Source organism: Cibotium barometz, chromosome 59 (assembly GCF_041138505.1).
Source record: "Cibotium barometz isolate CiBa-2024 chromosome 59, ASM4113850v1, whole genome shotgun sequence".
NCBI classification, from domain to species: Eukaryota; Viridiplantae; Streptophyta; class Polypodiopsida; order Cyatheales; family Cibotiaceae; genus Cibotium; species Cibotium barometz.
Window position 1 is genome coordinate 10,761,817 of NC_141104.1, and position 18,535 is coordinate 10,780,351.

Genomic DNA, 18,535 nt, shown 5'->3' on the forward strand with positions numbered 1-18,535 from the left:
AGAGCATGCATGGTCTCTCCCAATGGGAGTTGGCCAATTGCCCTTGGTGGATAGACTCTAACCCAAGATCAAGGGAAAGGGACATGTACATGTTACATGCTACAAAGAAACGAGCCTTGATAGAAACTCAACAAAAGGCAAAAGCAACAAAAGGGTGGAAGGAGCCAACAAAGAAATACATGATATAAGGTATTATGTGCATGCCATATAATAAACCTAGGTAGTTACTTAGATTTATGTTGCATATACTAAATGTAGTGAAGAATGCTACATTTATTTGTCATGTATCATTATTGAGGATGAGGATGACTCGACATCACTCCTCGCACATCAACCCACAGTATCAATAGGTGCTACTTAAGAGATCCATGGAAAAGGTGATGGTATATGTTTTCAAACACAGTTGTGTGTATTAGTAGCCTCGAGTTGCCATTTTATTAGTTCCATGGGCTAAAGATTTGTGTGATTCCCATTTTGCATTGGTTTGTGCAAACATTCTAGCCTTGGAAAAGGTTGAGATCCATTAAGCTTATTGCTATCCACCGTCTCTAGATGTTGTGTTGGCTCATGGATCTCCCATTAGATATGGTTGTGTGATGGGAAACTATATTGAGATGGGATGTGGTTTCTCTATGGGCAAGAAGAGCCAAGATCTTCTTGTCCATTGCGACTCCAACAAAGGAATACATGAAGATGGGGAGAAAGGTGAAGTGGGCAACCGAGCATACTTTGTTATGCTAGACTTTCCAAGTGGTGAAAGCATGTAGACTAGAGGAGGGATTCCACTACGGAATAGATTGAGAGAGGGGCATGCCAAGCATGGCATGATTGTCGTAGTAGTGAGCCTGGCAGATAGTGGATGGTTGGTTCTTTTATGTCCTCTATTTGGTGAGCATCAAAACATGCCTATGTCTTTCTCTACATTTGATATTGTTGGTGCATTCTAATAAAAAAATCATGTGTTGTCCTTGCCTTACTTGGGTGGATCACTTTTTCTATTATATTTGGTTTTGATCTCACTATCGAGCACTACAATGAATTGTGGATGAACATATTGAAGTCTAGACAAGATGTCCATAGGAAACTGCATCATCATCATCACAGCCTGCTCTGGCAGATCTGCTTGTTTTGTTTCTTGCATCCTAGAGTTATTATGTGTGGCAGGGGAGATAGGGTATGGGACAGCTCCCCTCATGAGAGCTTGTCAGGCTTCTGCAAAATCTTTAGCAAGTGTGTCACAAACAAACTGCTCCTCAAGAGAAAGAGCTACACCAGAACTGACCAATTTATATTGCTTAATTCTGTGTTCGACTTCACGACGAGAGTAACTGCTGGAGTCGGCCATGAAAAAGAACGCAAACACAACAGACACTCTGACAAAGTCAAGCCAAGAGGATGAGGAACCTTACCGGCCACACATACTCATATGCCCCTGTTGGCATCCTTATGCTACACATCATGGAGTCTTTTAGCCTACAACATAAACCCCTGCCTGCTGCAGATAAGAGTTTGCACTTAATTACCTAAGTAGTGATCTGTAATCCTATGCCGCCATTGGTTCCTGCGCTTTACTAGCATGTGACACGCTTTGCCACTGTGTGCTTGTAGAGGAGGGGGGAGTCAGGACCCCAGGTCATAATAACAAACACACAATTCACATAGATTAAACAATGTAATTATACCGCATATCAAACTTGTAAAACTGTTACAAGAAAGTAATGCTTAAGCAATCAAAGAGTCCAACTTGTGCTAGCAATAGAAAACAAACATTTCACTTAATCTATCTAGAATCTAGTTCTACTGTAGAGTGGTGCATTATAAATCAATACCTCACGTTGTATGGCCATCAGTAACCTCATCTTGACATTACAGCGAGTCAAACTGCACCAGTTCTACCATATCTCAAACATTTAAATCTACAAAATATGAGACCATGGTTTTGGCCCTTTACATCATCCTTGGAAACTCACTCCAATGCTCCACTCCAACGCTACAGAACATGACGACTATGAGTATAAGGTCGAGCAACCTGCACACTCTTTCATATTCCCTCTCTATATGCAGACTATGCTCTCACTTGATGTACAAACTCATACACTCCCTCTTTTCTCGATTTAGCTTGACATGAAGATATGAGTATCTCCAACTATTTTTCAACGCAAGGGGGACTACACAATTCTTGCACCACCACCTATTGAGCTTTGCAATGACAAGTTTCTGACAGAAGGGTCTATTTACACCTCGAAGACTTCACTCTCAGCAGCTTCAAAATCTGTGGCAAAGCAACAAAACCTTGTCAACCAGAGAAACTTCTTAGAAATGACAGAACATATTTACAGGGAAATCATGTCCAACAAATCTGACTTGAAAAGCATTTCAAGTGCCTGCTTTGATTGCCAGCATAAAGAGAGCACAAGATCAAGTGTAGAGCAACTAACCGTCATTATGAATTCTTGTTCTGTATTCTTCGCCTCCTATCAACTCAAGACCCCTGGTGGTCACTTTATATGGGTATGAAGTGACAGCCGATATTGGGGATTTAGCTATCTTTACAAATCGTTGCCCTGGATCACCAAGTATCAAAATGCTCAATCTGATCACTACCTTTCCAAAAGCCACTCATTTGAATGCATAGCCGATGAATGTGCTCTCTCTCTCTCTCTCTCTCTCTCTCTCTCTCTCTCTCTCGCACCAGCCTGCCTGCATCGCCTTTCCCACCCCCGCCTCAGCTCCAGCCTACCCCAATGCAGCAGGGCAGCCCTTTTTGGCCCCAAGGGAATTCTCTTCGAGCTGCAGAACGGGAGAGGACTCCCCCTCTAGACTTTGTGCATTGCATAGACGAAGGACACACAGGATCATGACTCGGTCCAAAAAATGGGACGGAGTACAGGGAGATTTAAAGAGAGTGATGGACAAGCTGGTTGCCCAAGCAAACGCGAGTTCAGAACCATGAACACAAGCTCGAGAAAGGATGGGCAGATGTCGTCAAACAGCAGAGGTCGGGAAGGAATGGACAGAGGTTGTCAAGAAGCAAAAATCAGCCCCGACCCCCAACACCAGCACTATCATGACAGCCACGCTTGAGGAGGACAAGCATCGCAAGCATAAGGCCCTCAATGTGAGGATCACAGGGTTGAACGTAAAAGGCTGACCGATGGAGGATGATGAAGCCTTATGCAAACAAATGGGAATACTAGGCGCCCCCCCTCCCTTCATGGAAGCCTGGTGCATGGCGAAGAACCCTACAGAGGAGAGGCCTCTCTTCCTAAAATTTAAAGATGGAGAAACAGACACAGCCTTCTTGAAAAAGAGGGCCACACTGAAAGGAACCAAGATCTACCTAGGAGATGACCTCACACCCATGCAGGTGGAGCACAGACGGGCAGGAATGGTACAAGCAGTGGAGGTCCGGAAAGCTGGGGAAGTGGGCAGTATATAGAGATGGGCGGGTGATTATCACGGAGCGGCGCTCTACATGACGGTGCACGACCTGTGAGACCACACTAGAGATTGTGGTCTCGAACTACAATGGAGCTCTACAGACAGATGCAGGTTTGTTTGAGGACAAAGGGAGTGACATGATCCTTTACACAGAGACACACCAGTGCCAGAGGATTTGGCTACCTGAGGTGAGGGAATATAGATGGGAGTCCATCCACCATCGTCCACAGTCCCGTACAGTAGGAGGCACTAGAGGCTCGGGAGGAGTGGCCATACTCTACAGGGAGGAGCTATAGCATGTGATACATGTGATCAGACGGGATGAGGAAGCACAATTCATATGGGTGAGGATCGGTACACAGAGAGCCCATGACATCTACCGTGCAGTGTGCTACTTTGCACCATCTTCATCCAGGTATGCCACAAGTGGGGAGTCCCCATACCTGTCACTATATGATGATATTATGAGATTCTCAAACCTAGGGGATATCCTCCTTGCTAGAGACTTCAATGCCCGTATTGCCAGTGCACAAGCACCCCTCTTTGGGACAGATGATCCCATGTATCAGGAGATAGACAGTGTGGGCACGGACCTGGAGCGGACATCACAGGACACGGGAGACCTACAACGGGAGTACTTTCTCGCCCTTGTGGGGCTGCCTAGCCCAGTGGCCTGGTTCCAACCCCTTCACCTGCTACCCTTTCAAACACGGAGCCAGTATGGTGGACTACTTGATGGGATCTCTCTCCTCGATACTGCTCATTTCAGACTTCACCATTTCACCCCGCCCCATTGGTGTGGCAGCTGATCATGCCTACCTAGCCTTCTCCCTCACATGCCAGTACACCACTCATCCACCTACCTTACCACGCCATCACCACCCGAGATACCACTTCACCAGGGAGACCTCCTCAGTCTACTGTGGGTTTTTGAGGTATCATACCAATACACGTCTTGGAATTTTGATCGATATTCGCAGAGTCGATTATCCCTCTGGAGAACACATCTTCTGCATCATCTCCGACCTCGACCCCCACATCCCACTTGATGAGCTTACCACACAGCTTGCAGCCTCCCTTCACACACCCGACAGCGCTTTTCCATACACAAGAGCCACTCGCCAACTGCCAGATGGGACTTTTCCAAAGAATAGTTGGTGTGATGACGAATGTTGAAAGACCCATGCCCGCTTGCAGTGGGAGATTGCTCTGAGCTCCACCACTCACCAGCAGGCACAAATGATCTTCCAGCGCCTCATGCGGATGAAAAAGCATGCCTATCTAGCCACACTTGAGCAAGAGCTACGCCAGCTGTTTTTGGGACGGGTTTGCAAGGTGGCCTGGTGGCTCTTCCAGGATCATCACACACCGACTCCGATTACCTCACCCGACACTTGGCATACCTATGCCGCCTCCCTTTACCACGTCCCCCCACACACACACACAATTCCTCCTTCCACATGAGTATGATTAGAGATGCCATTGATAGGATGTAGAATGGGAGAGCATAGAATCATGATGGGCTGCTTGCCGAGCATTTCTCTCATGCCAGGGATATGTTGGCTCCACTTTTGGTTCATATGTTTAACAGGGCAGTATGCAAGGGTTTTGCTGACAGTTGGTCCTTGAATACCATTGTGCCCATTCTGAAGGCAGGTGACCCCATGGACCCTAGCAACTACAGGACCATTATGATTGGTCACACATTGGCCAATTTTATGGATCGATCTTGGAGCATGAGCTCAGTAGATGGGCTGAGGAACAAAGACTCCAAGCACCAGGGCAGGCAGGTTTTCGGAGAGGACACTCCACATTGGATCACATTTTCACATTACGGGACATCATTGAGGGGAGAGCTCATGGGCACTGTTGCTTTGTGGATTTTCGCAAGGCTTTTGACACCATCCCATGGGCCAGATTGATGACGAGACTACAAGATATGGGAGTACCAGCAGATATGCTTTGGGTGATCCTCACATTGTATGAGTTTGTCTCACTGGCACAGTCTCACTGGCACAGTACGGGCCCCGGGGCGTGATTCAGATGTCATACACAGCACTATCAAAGTGAAACAGGGCTGCCACCTGTCTCCTACTCTCTTTGGGCCATACATTGAAGAGATATCTGACTACATAGATAGACAGGGAGGACCAGGAGCACAGTTGGCAGGAGTCTTGATACATATCTTATTGTATGCAAATGACATTGCCTTATCTTTGATTTACCAAAGGGGATGCAGAGGCACTTGGATGCATTACGGGCTTTTTGCGTGGATCGGGACGTCATGGGGAACCTCGGGAAAACCGAGGTTATGATCTCTAACACATCCCCACAATGGGTAGGCAGATCCGCACCTCAAGTTACATATAGTGGGCAGCCCATGGAGTATGTGGCCTCCTATGTATATCTTGGGATCACTTTTGCGGGGCCTCAGTTCTCTATGCGGAAGGCAGCCGAAACAAGATTGATGCGAGGGTATGCAGCTCTGTGCTCACTTGAGAGGCATTGCTCATAGATACAGTTTCAGGAGCCGAAGATGAGGCTCTAGCTGTTTGACACATCAGTCACACCTGCATTATTGTATGGAGCTCCCATTTGGGGTCCCAGTTTATACCACAGGAGGAGACGGAGAAGGAAGTCAGCTGTGACAGATACAGGATAGGTATATGATGGGTGGAAGGCGATGGAGGCCACTATGATGATGATCTCGCACATGATCAGGAGTCTTTTTATTTAAAAAAAAGACAAACAAACAAACAAAAAAGAAAAAAGAAAAAAGTATGCCATGTGTCAGTCCATGTGTCCTGTGCCCATTTGTGTTTGTAATATGTGAGAGTCAAAAGATAAGGCTAAAAGCCTACAAAAGCATATACTTGGTGTAGCTTTCACATACCGTTAATCCAATATCATTTGAGTCGTGCAATACTTCTCTCTAGAGCATTGGTTCTCTCTCTCGCCACAGAGAGAGCCTATTGAGGGACAGGAGGACAGTGGGACCAGAGCCGCCTAGACAGAGAGCCCTCACAGATTTTTTCAGAGCCAGCACTGTAACCCTACCAGCCTCTACTCCCCCATCTACAGGCCTACCTGGCAGACCACCCTCTAGAGGAGTCACCCTAGACAGAGCCATTGCCATCTGTAGAGCGAGACGCCCACGACCACGACCACGACCACGAGGATCGCGTCCACGACTCCCTCACCATCGGCAGATTCGAGCCATCATTGCCCGCCACTGGAGGAGTTTACCGCGACAATTCAGCGGTCAGCTTTCAGCTCTTAGCTCTCTTAGGATGTTACTATTTTCATTCTTTCTTTCAGATTTGTTATGATGAGACATCATCATCATCGGTTGTACCTTGTTTTGGTCTCATGGGCCATTTCGGCCTTTAGGAGACGTTAATATGTCTTTCTTTCTTTCTTTCTTCTCTCCACCGTGGAGCCCTTCGAGCCACCATAGCTGCCTGCACTCCTGGAAACCCTGACCCTACGCTTGCTGGGCCATCAATTGGTATCAGAGCCTAACCCTATTCTTCTCCTGCACCTTGTCTCTGCACACCTGTCCACGCCAAGCTATCAGAGCATTGCCGCTTCAATAACCCACTGCCGTCCACATCATTATTGTGGGGCTTTAATAGCCTTTAAAGTGACCGTGCCACGATGTCCATCATCTGCTGCACACCATCGTCATCTGCTACTCCACATGCTGTCACCATCTTGCTGGCCCGACCTAGCTCCGCCCTCTCTGCATTAGCCAGCCACCTATGCTCCTTCAGGCGCTGCCTCATACCACCACATGACCTTGTAAAGGCTTAAGCCTTAAAGTCACGTGAAGCTTCCAACACACCATCGTCACCAGCACCGACAGCTGCTCCTATCAATTGCCATCGGCATCATTATCATTAGTACCTACAAAATCATATTTAGGGCTTTTCAAAAATCCAGGTAAAATCATCAAATTAAAGCCTGTGTAACTGCAAAAGTTTGAGGATTTTCCAAAAATAGGCAAAATCAGCAAATTGAAGCTTCTGCATAAGCACAATTTTGGGGCAAAATTGGCCAAAAATTAAGCCTTTGGTATCGAATTGAAGACTCCATAGCGCCATGGAGAGTGCCGTAGCTTGGAAAAGACGCTAGAAAAGGTGATACCACCAGCATCGAGGGGGGATTTCACCCTGATTTCCTCGAAATACGTAATTTCCGTGTTATATGTGCGAGTCAAGGTTCTCTGCCTAGATGTTCCCCAAAATCCGAAAACACAAGCTCTTATATCAAGCCTGACGTGAGAGTTCAAGTGTTGGCACACTCTCATCTTTTGTATCACGTGTTGGAATCTTGAGCCCAAATCACCATGGTTATTGAAGGTCTCCTAAGGTCACTCCACCTTCGCTCCGAAGGGGGGTTTGATGAGCATTCAGACTTTCACGTGTGTACCGTCTTTATGTGTTCGTATGTATGTGTGTGTGTGTGTGTACCGTCTTTATGTGTTCGTATGTATGTGTGTTCACCCCATGTGTGTGTGTGTGTGTACGTGTGTATGTATGTGGGTGTTCACCCTATGTGTGATGTGTAACCTTATTCATGTATACCTGTGTGAGCACCTGGATAGGCCATTATAGATAACTAGTCCATGTGCACTCCCCAAAGCTAGGAAGTATCTCCCATATTTTGTCACCTCTCCTGTGTCCTGGGCAGATCTTTGCATCCCTATCTCATCCGCTGCTAGCTCGCGGTATATGGGCTCATCTGTAGCATAGAGAGCTGATTGTTCCCGGCCTGTACGTGCATTAAAGGCCCCGTTAGTAGTACATCTCCCAAGCTCGCAAATCTCATGATGTCCTCGTAAACGTTAGTAGTACATCTCCCAAGCTCGCAAATCTCATGATGTCCTCGTACAGAGAGAGAGAGAGAGAGAGAGAGAGAGAGAGAGAGAGAAGTATTGCATAACTCAAATGATATTGGATTAATGTTATGTTAAAGCTACACCAAGTACATGCTTTTGTAGGCTTTTAGCCTTATCTTTTGACTCTCACATATTACAAACACAAATGGGCGCAGGACACATGGACTAACACATGGCATACTTATCTTATTCAGATATAAGGGGTGTTCACACCTAGTGGGTCCCCATATGGGTGAGCCATATAAGAGTGTAGGTGTGACCAATGTTTCAAACAACCAAAGTTTGGTGCGCGGCTCTTGAAACTGAATGTAGGCACATTGTCTCTCTAGTGCCCCTAGGGCTGCATATCCACGTGCCAATCTAGCCTCTGCTGCCTGCCTCATAGAGAACTGTGGTCCAGTGAATGTGACTTCTAGGTACACATGATCTGGTGGACTCCACTGATTCACTCTAAAAGTGAACTGATGGTCGGATCTAGTCACCCAGGCCTGTGCAATATTGAAGATCATAATCTTAGTCTTCCAAAGGTTCACTGTGAGGTCCTTATCTGCACAAAACGACTGCAAAGCATCCAAATGCTGTTGCAAACCCTCCGGGGAGTCTGCAATAAGTACAATGTCATCCGCATATAGCAGTATCGGTATCCAAACCCCCGCCAGACTGGCCCCCTGCCCCCCCATCCTGTCAATGTAGTCGGATATCTCATCAATGTAAAGTCCAAAAAGGGTGGGTGACAGTGGGGCATCCCTGCTTCACCCCAATGGTGCTAGCTAGTCATTGTATCCGGCATGCCTCCGGGAGTCCGTACTCTGCCCATCACCGCCTCATATAATGCATAAATGCCCCACTGCATCTCCTCGGGAAGACCAATGTCATGCAATCTCCTCATGAGTCTGGCACGTGGCATCGTGTCAAAGGCTTTGCGGAAGTCCACAAAGCAGCAATATATCCTCTTCCCCCGTGCTCGTCCCTCCTCAATGAGAGCCCTGAGGGTAAATATGTGATCCAAAGTCGTGAAACCTCGTCTGAAACCTGCCTGCCCAGGTGCTCTGAGTCCATGTGTCTTAGCCCATCTACTCAGCTCTCGATCCAAAATAGATCCGAATATCTTGGCCCTCTACCACACGAGGAGGGAGCCGCTTGTCGACCAGGTCGGACCAAAGCGAGATTTCTATGATGGATGGCAGGTACTAGAGAAACCACTCGTGACTGATCGCACGCATGATTCGAAGCAAACCATTGGTACCTCATGAGATTGTCAGAGCAGAGATAGGAGCCGCACCAGTGGTTACCAAAGCCCTGTTCCAGTCAGTGACATTTTTGTAGAGGATATGGCAGCTCCCCAGACAGAGATACCCACACCTAGCACTTATCTCTTCCAGGCATTTAGCAACAGATGGCGATACACGATGTTGGTACACCCAGATGTGTACCTGGCTGAGATTACATGGCATGACAATTGATGCACTCCCTCCATATGATTACAGCCTGGACTGCCCCTTCTTGGACCTTAGTCGCTCTAAGCAGAATAGGGTGATCAGGATGGACATCGTGAGGCTAGATGCAGAAAGGATGACACGGTCTACATACATGGACACCCATCTCTCACATGGCATTCGCAGTGCCATTGGACAGATCCGCACTTCATCACATCAGCTGAGGATAGAGACTGGCAGATATGAGGGGATGAAGCCAGAAGACCGCATTTGTCAGCTATGTCACCAAGAAGTGGAGTCAGAGGAGCACCACATATGCCGATGTATTGTGTTCTATGAGATACAAGGGAGATACTGGTGTCTCTTCCGGGAGGGTTTTGGACCATTACGACATGTGATGGAGTTTGAGGATCAGAGGTGTTTGGGGCTGTCACGTGCATCCCGCACTTGGATGCCACGTAGACGTATTTGTACAGAAGGTGTAGGACCTGGGATGGTGAACTGGTCCCATGTGAGCCCAGTCCGGGATGAGTCAGCCAGGGATCCATCTCAGTCGTCCGAGGTAAGGTGTGCATTGTCCTCTGCACATGAGTCCAAGGTCAGGTGTGCACTGTCCTGCACATGAAACAGTGCTAGTCCGCGCTATGAGTCTCCCTCTGGAATGATGTCAGTGATTCTGTGTATCTGGTATGGTAACGGATGCCAGATCACTGAGTAGTTAGTTAGGGTTTGCTTTTAGAACAAGGGGCCAGCCCATAGGGCTACCCCGGATCTTTGTGTGGGCATGGGGATAGTGTGAAACCACCCCCATGAGGGCTAGGAAGGCCCTGGCTGAACCCACCAGCCATGGAGGGGCTGTAGGACAGCCCTAGGGGCAGGCTAAGGGCAAACACTCAGGAGATATAGTCTTTGTATGGCTGTAGGGCAGGTATGGGGCAGCCCATACAGGCTGCCCAGCCCTCAGATTGTTTGCAAATCAGTATCCAGCCCATGTAGAAGCATGCGCATGATGCCCAGCCAACATGGGAAAGAAGCGCTGGAATTTATGTGATTTTTTCAGCATTAAATGGAAACCCCATCCACTTCAACGTCCACTATTCAAAAAACTCTTGATTCTTTTACCTTCACATAGCACCTGCGTGGGACATTTATTGCTGGCCGCCTGGTTTAGAACTGGCCGACTGCTATTACTGGAGTAGTATAAAAGGGTGAGCCCACAATCCCATTAGTTCATCTCATTTCTCACCAAGAGCTCAAGCATAAAAGGGCTAGACAAGCCAAGAAGGTGCTAAGCAAAGGGGTGAAGGACTGTAGGTCAAGGGCAGGGCTTTCTCAACCAAGAAAGGTCAAGATTTTTGTATTTTCTTTTCAGATTCACATCATTCTAATAAAGCAAATACACCATCCGTGGTGGGGTCCCTACAGAGGGTAATTGGGACCCAATACTGTGTCCTCTCTCTCTCTCTCTCTCTCTCTCTCTCTCTCTCTCTCTCTCTCTCTCTCTCTCTCTCTCTCTCTATTTTTTGCACATCTTCATTCAGTTTGTGCGTTAATTCCATCGCGAAAAGAGTGCTGATTTCTGAGCATTGAAGTTACCGATCTTCTCCGAAGCTTCCGCATGTTACAGTGGTATTAGAGCCTACTTCAAGTGCAAAGATTCAGCAAAGCAACCAGAATTTTTTCTCGCTCGTGTGGTTGGTTTTTGGACGCCAATGGACTACCCCTTTTGGAGTGACTCCTGTCCCTCAAAGGACAGTTGGTTTTCAGCCTCCGCAAGCCTCCGGACGTCTCCCACACAGATAGTGGATGGTCAGATTGCGTTCCGAAAAGGAAGTGCATTTTTCTGCTACGGCGAGCTTCGACGACGAGAGAGACCAAGAACCATGGGACCAGAGTGCACCAAGTAGCCCAGCTAGGGCACCAGGCTTGTTGAGTGTTACAGATATGTTCCAGCAGATGATGCGAGCAATCGCAGACCAGACAACCAAGTTGGACGAGCAGAAGGCACAGATCTTGGCTCTAGAAGAGCGTACCCGTTCTCCAGCGTCGCGTTTTCCATCTCCTCCTCCCTCTCCTTTCGTATCCGAGATTCCAGATCCTCGACATAGGGACCCTTTTGCGGGGTCACGACCGCAACCGAGCTCTTTGCTTGAGTTGCAGATGCGTGCATTGGAGATCTGACAACGTGAAGATGAAGCCATGCGACGCGTGGAGCACGAGCGTTACCTAGCAGCTTTGGACGCCAGATTGACACCGGCGGCGCCCTCGAATCATTTTCCCGAGAAAATGAACTTCAATAAGTATAACGGTAAACTCGATCCCACAACTCTCTATTCATGGTTGCATCAGTTTGAAGCCTACTTTGCTGCAGTTAGAAAAACAGATACTAACAGGGTGATCTTAGCCAGTTGGTACTTGGAAGGTGAGGCCATTCCTTGGTGGACTCAGTGGGCTCATGCCCACACCCGATTAGGTATGGCAGCTTATGTGTGGGACGAGTTTGTCCGCGACCTTAAGCAGCGGTTTCTACCGCCCCACTACCTTGAGCGACTCGAAGACGAGTTCAGGGGAGCGCGTCAGAACGCGCAACCAGTCCTTCAGTTTGCCAAGACTTTATGTTTGCAATTAGGGTTATCGGATTCGGACAAGAAAGGGCAGTTTTTGTATGGCCTTGACACGCAAATCCAATGGGAGGTGCGTATGTTTAGGCCAGCCACCTTTGAAGACGCACTCTTGCTTGCGCCAAGTGTAGAAATGAAACGCACTCTTGCTTTTCTTATTGGAGCTCAGACGCCATTGAGAGGCTCTCCTACGAGCCAGGACAGCACAGCAGGATCCACCCCGCTAGCGAGCCATGACAGATTTTTTCAGGCCAGCACCACCTTGGCAGATACGACCCCATGACCTCCACTACCCCCTCGGCGAGCAAGACGTCCCATAGAAGTCCGTCAAGAGGAGTCACCCTTGACAGAGCCATAGCACTTTGTCGAGCGAGACGCCCACGCTTACCAAGACCTCATCCACGGACGCTCCATCATCACCCGCAACAAGAGACAACTACCCCGCCACTTTAGTTTCTCTATCTTACAGCACCCCATGAGAGAGAAACTGAGATGAGTAGATTACACCAATCCTATGCTAGTTGTAGATATTATACACTTTTGTTGTACCTCAGTAGGAGTATTTTCCTTTGATAGCACTTTGGCCTTTCGCAGACGTCAATATATCTTTCTTTCTTTCTCTTCTCCCTCTCTCAATGATAGGGGAACTCGGGCAGAAATGGAAGCCCTAAAGGCTACGGTCAAGGACCATACAGTGGAGGAAGGGGAACTATATTTAGGTGGGTCTAAGGACTGACTTGCAGCAGTTGAAAGCTGCGGCAAGAACTGTAGACCACTAAGAAAGATTGGGTGGAGGTGGTGAAGAAGCACAAACCGCCACAGAGCATCATACATGAGACTCTCGAGGAGGAGAAACGTGGGAAGGATAGGGCCCTCCATGTGCGAGGGCGGGGGCTTCCCCCAAGGAGGATCCCATGACACTTTGCCAGATGCTAGGAGTCCACGGGATCGCCCCCCCCACCCCCAAGGATATGACACAAGAGCGGCCCCTCATCATTAGATTCCCTGATGCCACCAGCAGCAGACAGGCCTTCTTAGACAGGCGGGCTGCCCTCAAGGGCACACGGTGTACATGGGAGATGATCTCACTCCAGTATGGGTGGCACACTGGCGTGAGGCGATGGTGACAGTTCATGAGGCCCGCAGAGCAGGCAAGTGGGCTATCTAGAGAGATGGTAGGGTCATTATCACTGAGTGCCGTCCCAAATAAGGACGCGGGGTCTATGAGACCAAACACCTGAGGTTAGCAATATGGAACTGCAATGGCATGCTATGGTCGAATCCAGGAGGCTTAAGCGAGATTCTCATAGGCAGGGATGTCAATTTTTTATACAGAGACTCATCAGAACCGTTCGAGGGGCTTACCATACATAGCCGGGTATGAGTGGGAGTCAGCTTTCCAAGGCCAGACCCGCACATAAGGAGGAGAATGTGGCTCTAGAGGGGTACCTGTCCTTTTTAGATCCCATCTCCGATAGATTCTCAGCATCGTCCGAAAGGACAAGGATGCACGGTATCTCTGGGTGCGGCTACAGCTTAGCAGTGACAGAGTCATCCACATTGTTGTGTGTTATTTTGCACCACCCCACTCCCCTTACACCGCACAGCATGGCCAGCCACCATAGTTACCATTATATGGGGATATCATGGAGTTCTCATAGCTATGGAAAGTCTTCCTGCTCGGGGATTTCAACGCCAGGACGGGAAGTCAATAGGTCCCACTACTTGATCTAGACGACCCTATCAGACTACCGGAGTTGGACATCACTGACACGGGTGCAACGATCATCGATCATCACACGACCGTGAGGAGGTCACAGTGTATGGGAGATATTTCTTAGAGCTGGGAGTTGCACATGGTCTCGTTATCTATAACGGGATGTCCAGATGGCCCTCCTCCGGCGCCCTCACCTCCTTCCCTCATTCGGAAGGTACTAGCACCAGGGACTACCTTATGGGATCTCCAGCTTTGGCACACCTTCTCCCCGACTTCTCCATTCCCGCCACCCCCTTTTGAAGCTGACCATGCCTACCTCTCTTTCACTCTTACCTGCACACCACCTGTCCCTCCACCACCACCCCCCATCTCACATTACACTCAGGTCCTTTTGATCACGAGCTTGACCTTGTTTACTCCAACCACATCTACCGCCAACTCTAGGATGTGAAACCTATTATCCCCCTATCCACCCTCACATCACAGCTCACCACCATACTCCACACATCCGCCACCGCTTCTTTCATCTGCATGCGGCGGTCTACGACCAAGCCAGCTTGTCGTTCCATGCCCCAAAACTCTTGGTACGATGACGAATGCCGGGCCACATGCTCCCGTCTTAAGCATGAGGTACGGATTGGGCAAATCACGAAGCGCCAAGCGCAACGGATTTCTCAACGGCTCACCCAATGCAAGAAACGGGAGTTCTATGCTCGGAAAGAGGATGACTGATACCGACTTTTCTTAGGGCCGAACTGCAAAGAGGCCAAGAGGAAACTCCGAGAACATCGCCCTCCCACACCTATCACCTGCCTGGACACATGGCACTCCTATGCACGCTCCCTCTTATCATATCCCCCATCAGCCACCCCTACCCCCACCACCAGATCCCCATCCCACCACCTCCACCTTCTTCACAAAGGGCATGTTCCTCAAGGCCATTCATAGACTACACAATGGGCGAGCCCAGGATCATGAGGGACTCGTTGCCGAGTACATCTCACATGCCGATCATACCCTAGCGCCCCTACTAGCCTACATGTTCAATAGAGACTTTTGTGAAGGATTTCCACCCTCTTGGTCCACTAACACCATCACTGCCATTCTCAAAGCCAGAGATCCACTTGATCCTAATAATTACAGGACGATCATGATTGGCCACACATTTGCCAAACTCTATGGATCAATGCTAGAGGCAGAGCTCAGTTCATTTGCAGAGAGCCAGGGATGTAGAGCCTCAGGACAGGCTGGCTTTCGGAGGAGTATTCTATCCTTGACCACACCTTCACCCTTCGTGCCATCATCGAGGAGGGTAGAGCACGACATCAGAGGATCTACTTTTGCTTTGTAGATTTCCGCAAAGCTTTTGATATTGTACCCGGAGCCCACCTCCTACAGGAGATCGGAGTCCCATCTGACATGGTTTGGAGCATCATCGCCCTCTATGGTCCGTCACCGCACGAGTGAGAGCCCCAGGAGGTACATCACAGAAGATTTCCAGCGCTATTGGGGTGAAACAGGGCTGCCCTCTATCACCCACTCTTTTCAGTCTCTACATTGATGAGATCTTGAGCTTCATTGACGGATTAGGCGGGGCTGGTCCCACACTGGCAGGCATATTGATCCCAATACTACTTTATGCAGATGACATCGTCCTCCTCTCAGACTCAGCCGAGGGGCTTCAGAGACAGTTGGATGCCTAACATGACTTTTGCACTCAGCGGGACCTCTCTGTTAACCTTGGTAAAACCAAGGTAATGGTCTTCAATACCTCTCGCCCCTTCACATCCAGATTGAGCTTCACATATAGAGGGGATCCTGTGGACATTGTCCCATCCTATGTCTACCTTGGTGTCACTTTCAATGGCCCACGCTTTACCATGGTTCCCGCAGCACATGCTAGAGTGGCACGGGGATATGCAACCTTCAGCTTACTTGAGCGGGAGTGCTTCTAGGCACATTTCCAGGAGCCTAGGACGAAGGGCTTGCTTTTTTGACACCCTCGTCACACGGGAGCAGCCTTTTGGGGGCCAGATTTATCCGATGAGGATTGGCAACGAGTTGAGAGGCCCCAGGTCATGATGTTCTCCGGTATGATCCGCAGCAAACCATCAATCCCACACCAGATTATCTAGGCAGAGTTTGCTGCAACCAGATGGTAGTGGAGGCACTCTTCCAGACAGTGACATACCTCCATGGATCCCCACAAGTACCCGAGGCTTGCCCTGGAGTCCTCAAGACAGCTAGCACTTGAGGGCCACTCTAGAGTATGGTATGCACTAGTTTCAACTTGGTTCTCAGTATATGGGCTCCACATGGACCGCCTACCCCCCCATTCAGCACAGTTTGGACTCCCCTTTTCTCCAGCTGTCTCACGAGGATACCAACCGGATTATCCGGTTAGATCTTCTCAGCCTCTACACCCATTGCACATGGATCACACCTCCAAAGCTCCCCACAAAGATGCACTTCTACTGAGATCACTTCCTCACACTCACTGAGGATGGATTCATCCAGCAGCTGGGCTAATTGAGTGTTCACATGTCCCATGCCATGTGGATTGCGATTGGCTAGATACGGGCTTTATCGCACCGCCTCAGAGTGGAGACAAGTAGAGCTGAGCGCATCTTCAGAGCCGGGAAGCTCATACGGAGACCCAAAGAGAGGATCTGCCAATTATGCCACACAGAGGTTGAGACGGAGGAGTATTACATATGCCGTTGCCCAATATACTATGGATCCACGGGAGGTTTCATTGTCTATTTTGTGACGCATTTGGTCCACTTTCCAGGACCAGCGTTGCCTAGGCCTCTTCCTTCTTGAGCTCCGCAAACACAGGGACACCTTGAGAGAGCTTCGCGGCCCGAGCCACCCCGCCCCCTCCCTCGCCAGCCAACCATCACCAATTTGTTCTGGACCCAGGAGGTGGAGGACTTCGACATAGTGGATCTTGTGGACCCTCCACGAGCTGCTCTGGACCTACCTCGCCCGAGAGGAGTTACCTCGGACCAGGCCTCCGCACTCCAACGTGCCCGATGCCCTCGGCCCCTCCGTCGGCCACAATCACCTCATCAGCTCCACATCTAAGACATGCTCCACCGCCATCGAGCTACCTTTCCACGTGACATAGCTTAGGGAGACCTCTCGGCCATACTCATTAGCCCAATGCTTGATATTCTGGAGAGTGGTATACCATCTACTCAGAGCTAATGTTGCTCTCATGCATGGTTAGTTAGTACGAAAGGTACGATACGGTACGGTACGATAAAATACGGTACTAATTGGTACCTTAAAATTTTTTGAGGTACGGTACGATATTAGTACGTTTTTTTAAAAAAAATACTTCCTAAACTTAAAAATTGTAGACAAGAAGTTACAAAATAGTAGAACCATGAACATAATGTCATCATGCCATTAGAGTACAAAATTGCTACAAAAGGATAGGCCAAAAACTCATGACATGGGCGACCGCCAACATGCGTACATACATGATACTACATACTACAATACATCATCGATGGGCTAGAAGGAGATAGATGCCCAATGCCTAGAGAGCTATAACATATCAAAAGTCTACATCATCACCAACATCTGCATGATCATCAACATGATCACTACTAGAGTGTCCATCAAGAGAGTTCTCTGAAGAGGACTCTTCGAAGGTGGACGAGACACATGAGTAAGTCAATGCAATGACTCGCACATGGAGTCCACACAATGGTGGGGAATTCCTCCTCAAGCAAGCGGCCCATGCGTCGAGAATTTGATGCGATGACTTGCACCGCGTTTTGAGCCCCAACCTACATGGTAGATAAATCATATGAGTTGAGGGCTTTGCACAAATGACAAAATCAGCCACACTTAAGTAAAATAATGCTTACCTCTATGATCGCTTGCCTAATATGGCAATGGCAAGTGCACATGCTCCTGACAAACAGCTCCTTATAGGCTGCAAAGGGCGATGAATGGCTCTCTAGAAGACTGAAATTGCTCCACGCAAAACAAAAAAACAACAACACACACCCAAAAAACCAAAAAAAAAACCCAAAAAAAGTACGGTATCATACCGTACAGTAGGTACGTACGGTTTCAGCCGTACGACATACGGAATCAAATATGCTCTCATGTTTCTATGTTCTTAGTATTCCATGATGAGTTTCCATGGACACGTCACAGTTTTGTATCACCCCAGTGAGATAGCTATGTTTATGTTTTCTTTCTGTTTTATTTTCCATTCCATGATGAGATATGCCATGGACATTATTGTATCACTTTGGTCGCATAGGCCATTGGATCTTTAGTAGACAGCTTAATATATCTTTCTTTCTTTCTCTCTCTCTTACCTCTCCACCATGGACCCCTTCAAGCCACCATAGCTGCCTGCACTCTTGGAAACCCTAACCCTAGGCTACCTAGGCCA

At 48.5% G+C, this 18,535-nt stretch overlaps 1 protein-coding gene across 4 annotated transcripts in view; it reads right to left on the reverse strand.

Annotated features, from left to right (window-relative positions):
* Positions 1–1,665: 1,665 nt before the first annotated feature.
* RAD51B (DNA repair (Rad51) family protein) overlaps positions 1,666–18,535 on the reverse strand; it is a 108,703-nt gene continuing 91,833 nt past the window's right edge. For 2 of the 4 annotated variants that reach the window (XM_086793194.1, XM_086793193.1), the window contains exons 11-12: positions 2,439–2,564; positions 1,668–2,272 (exon numbers count right to left, since the gene is read on the reverse strand). In XM_086793194.1, coding sequence (XP_086649320.1) covers positions 2,235–2,272; positions 2,439–2,564 — 164 coding nt within the window. In that variant the 3' untranslated portion in view covers positions 1,668–2,234. Of the gene's footprint in view, positions 2,273–2,438; positions 2,565–18,535 lie in introns of all 4 variants that reach the window. The other 2 variants (XM_086793195.1, XM_086793196.1) reach the window with 2 other exon arrangements.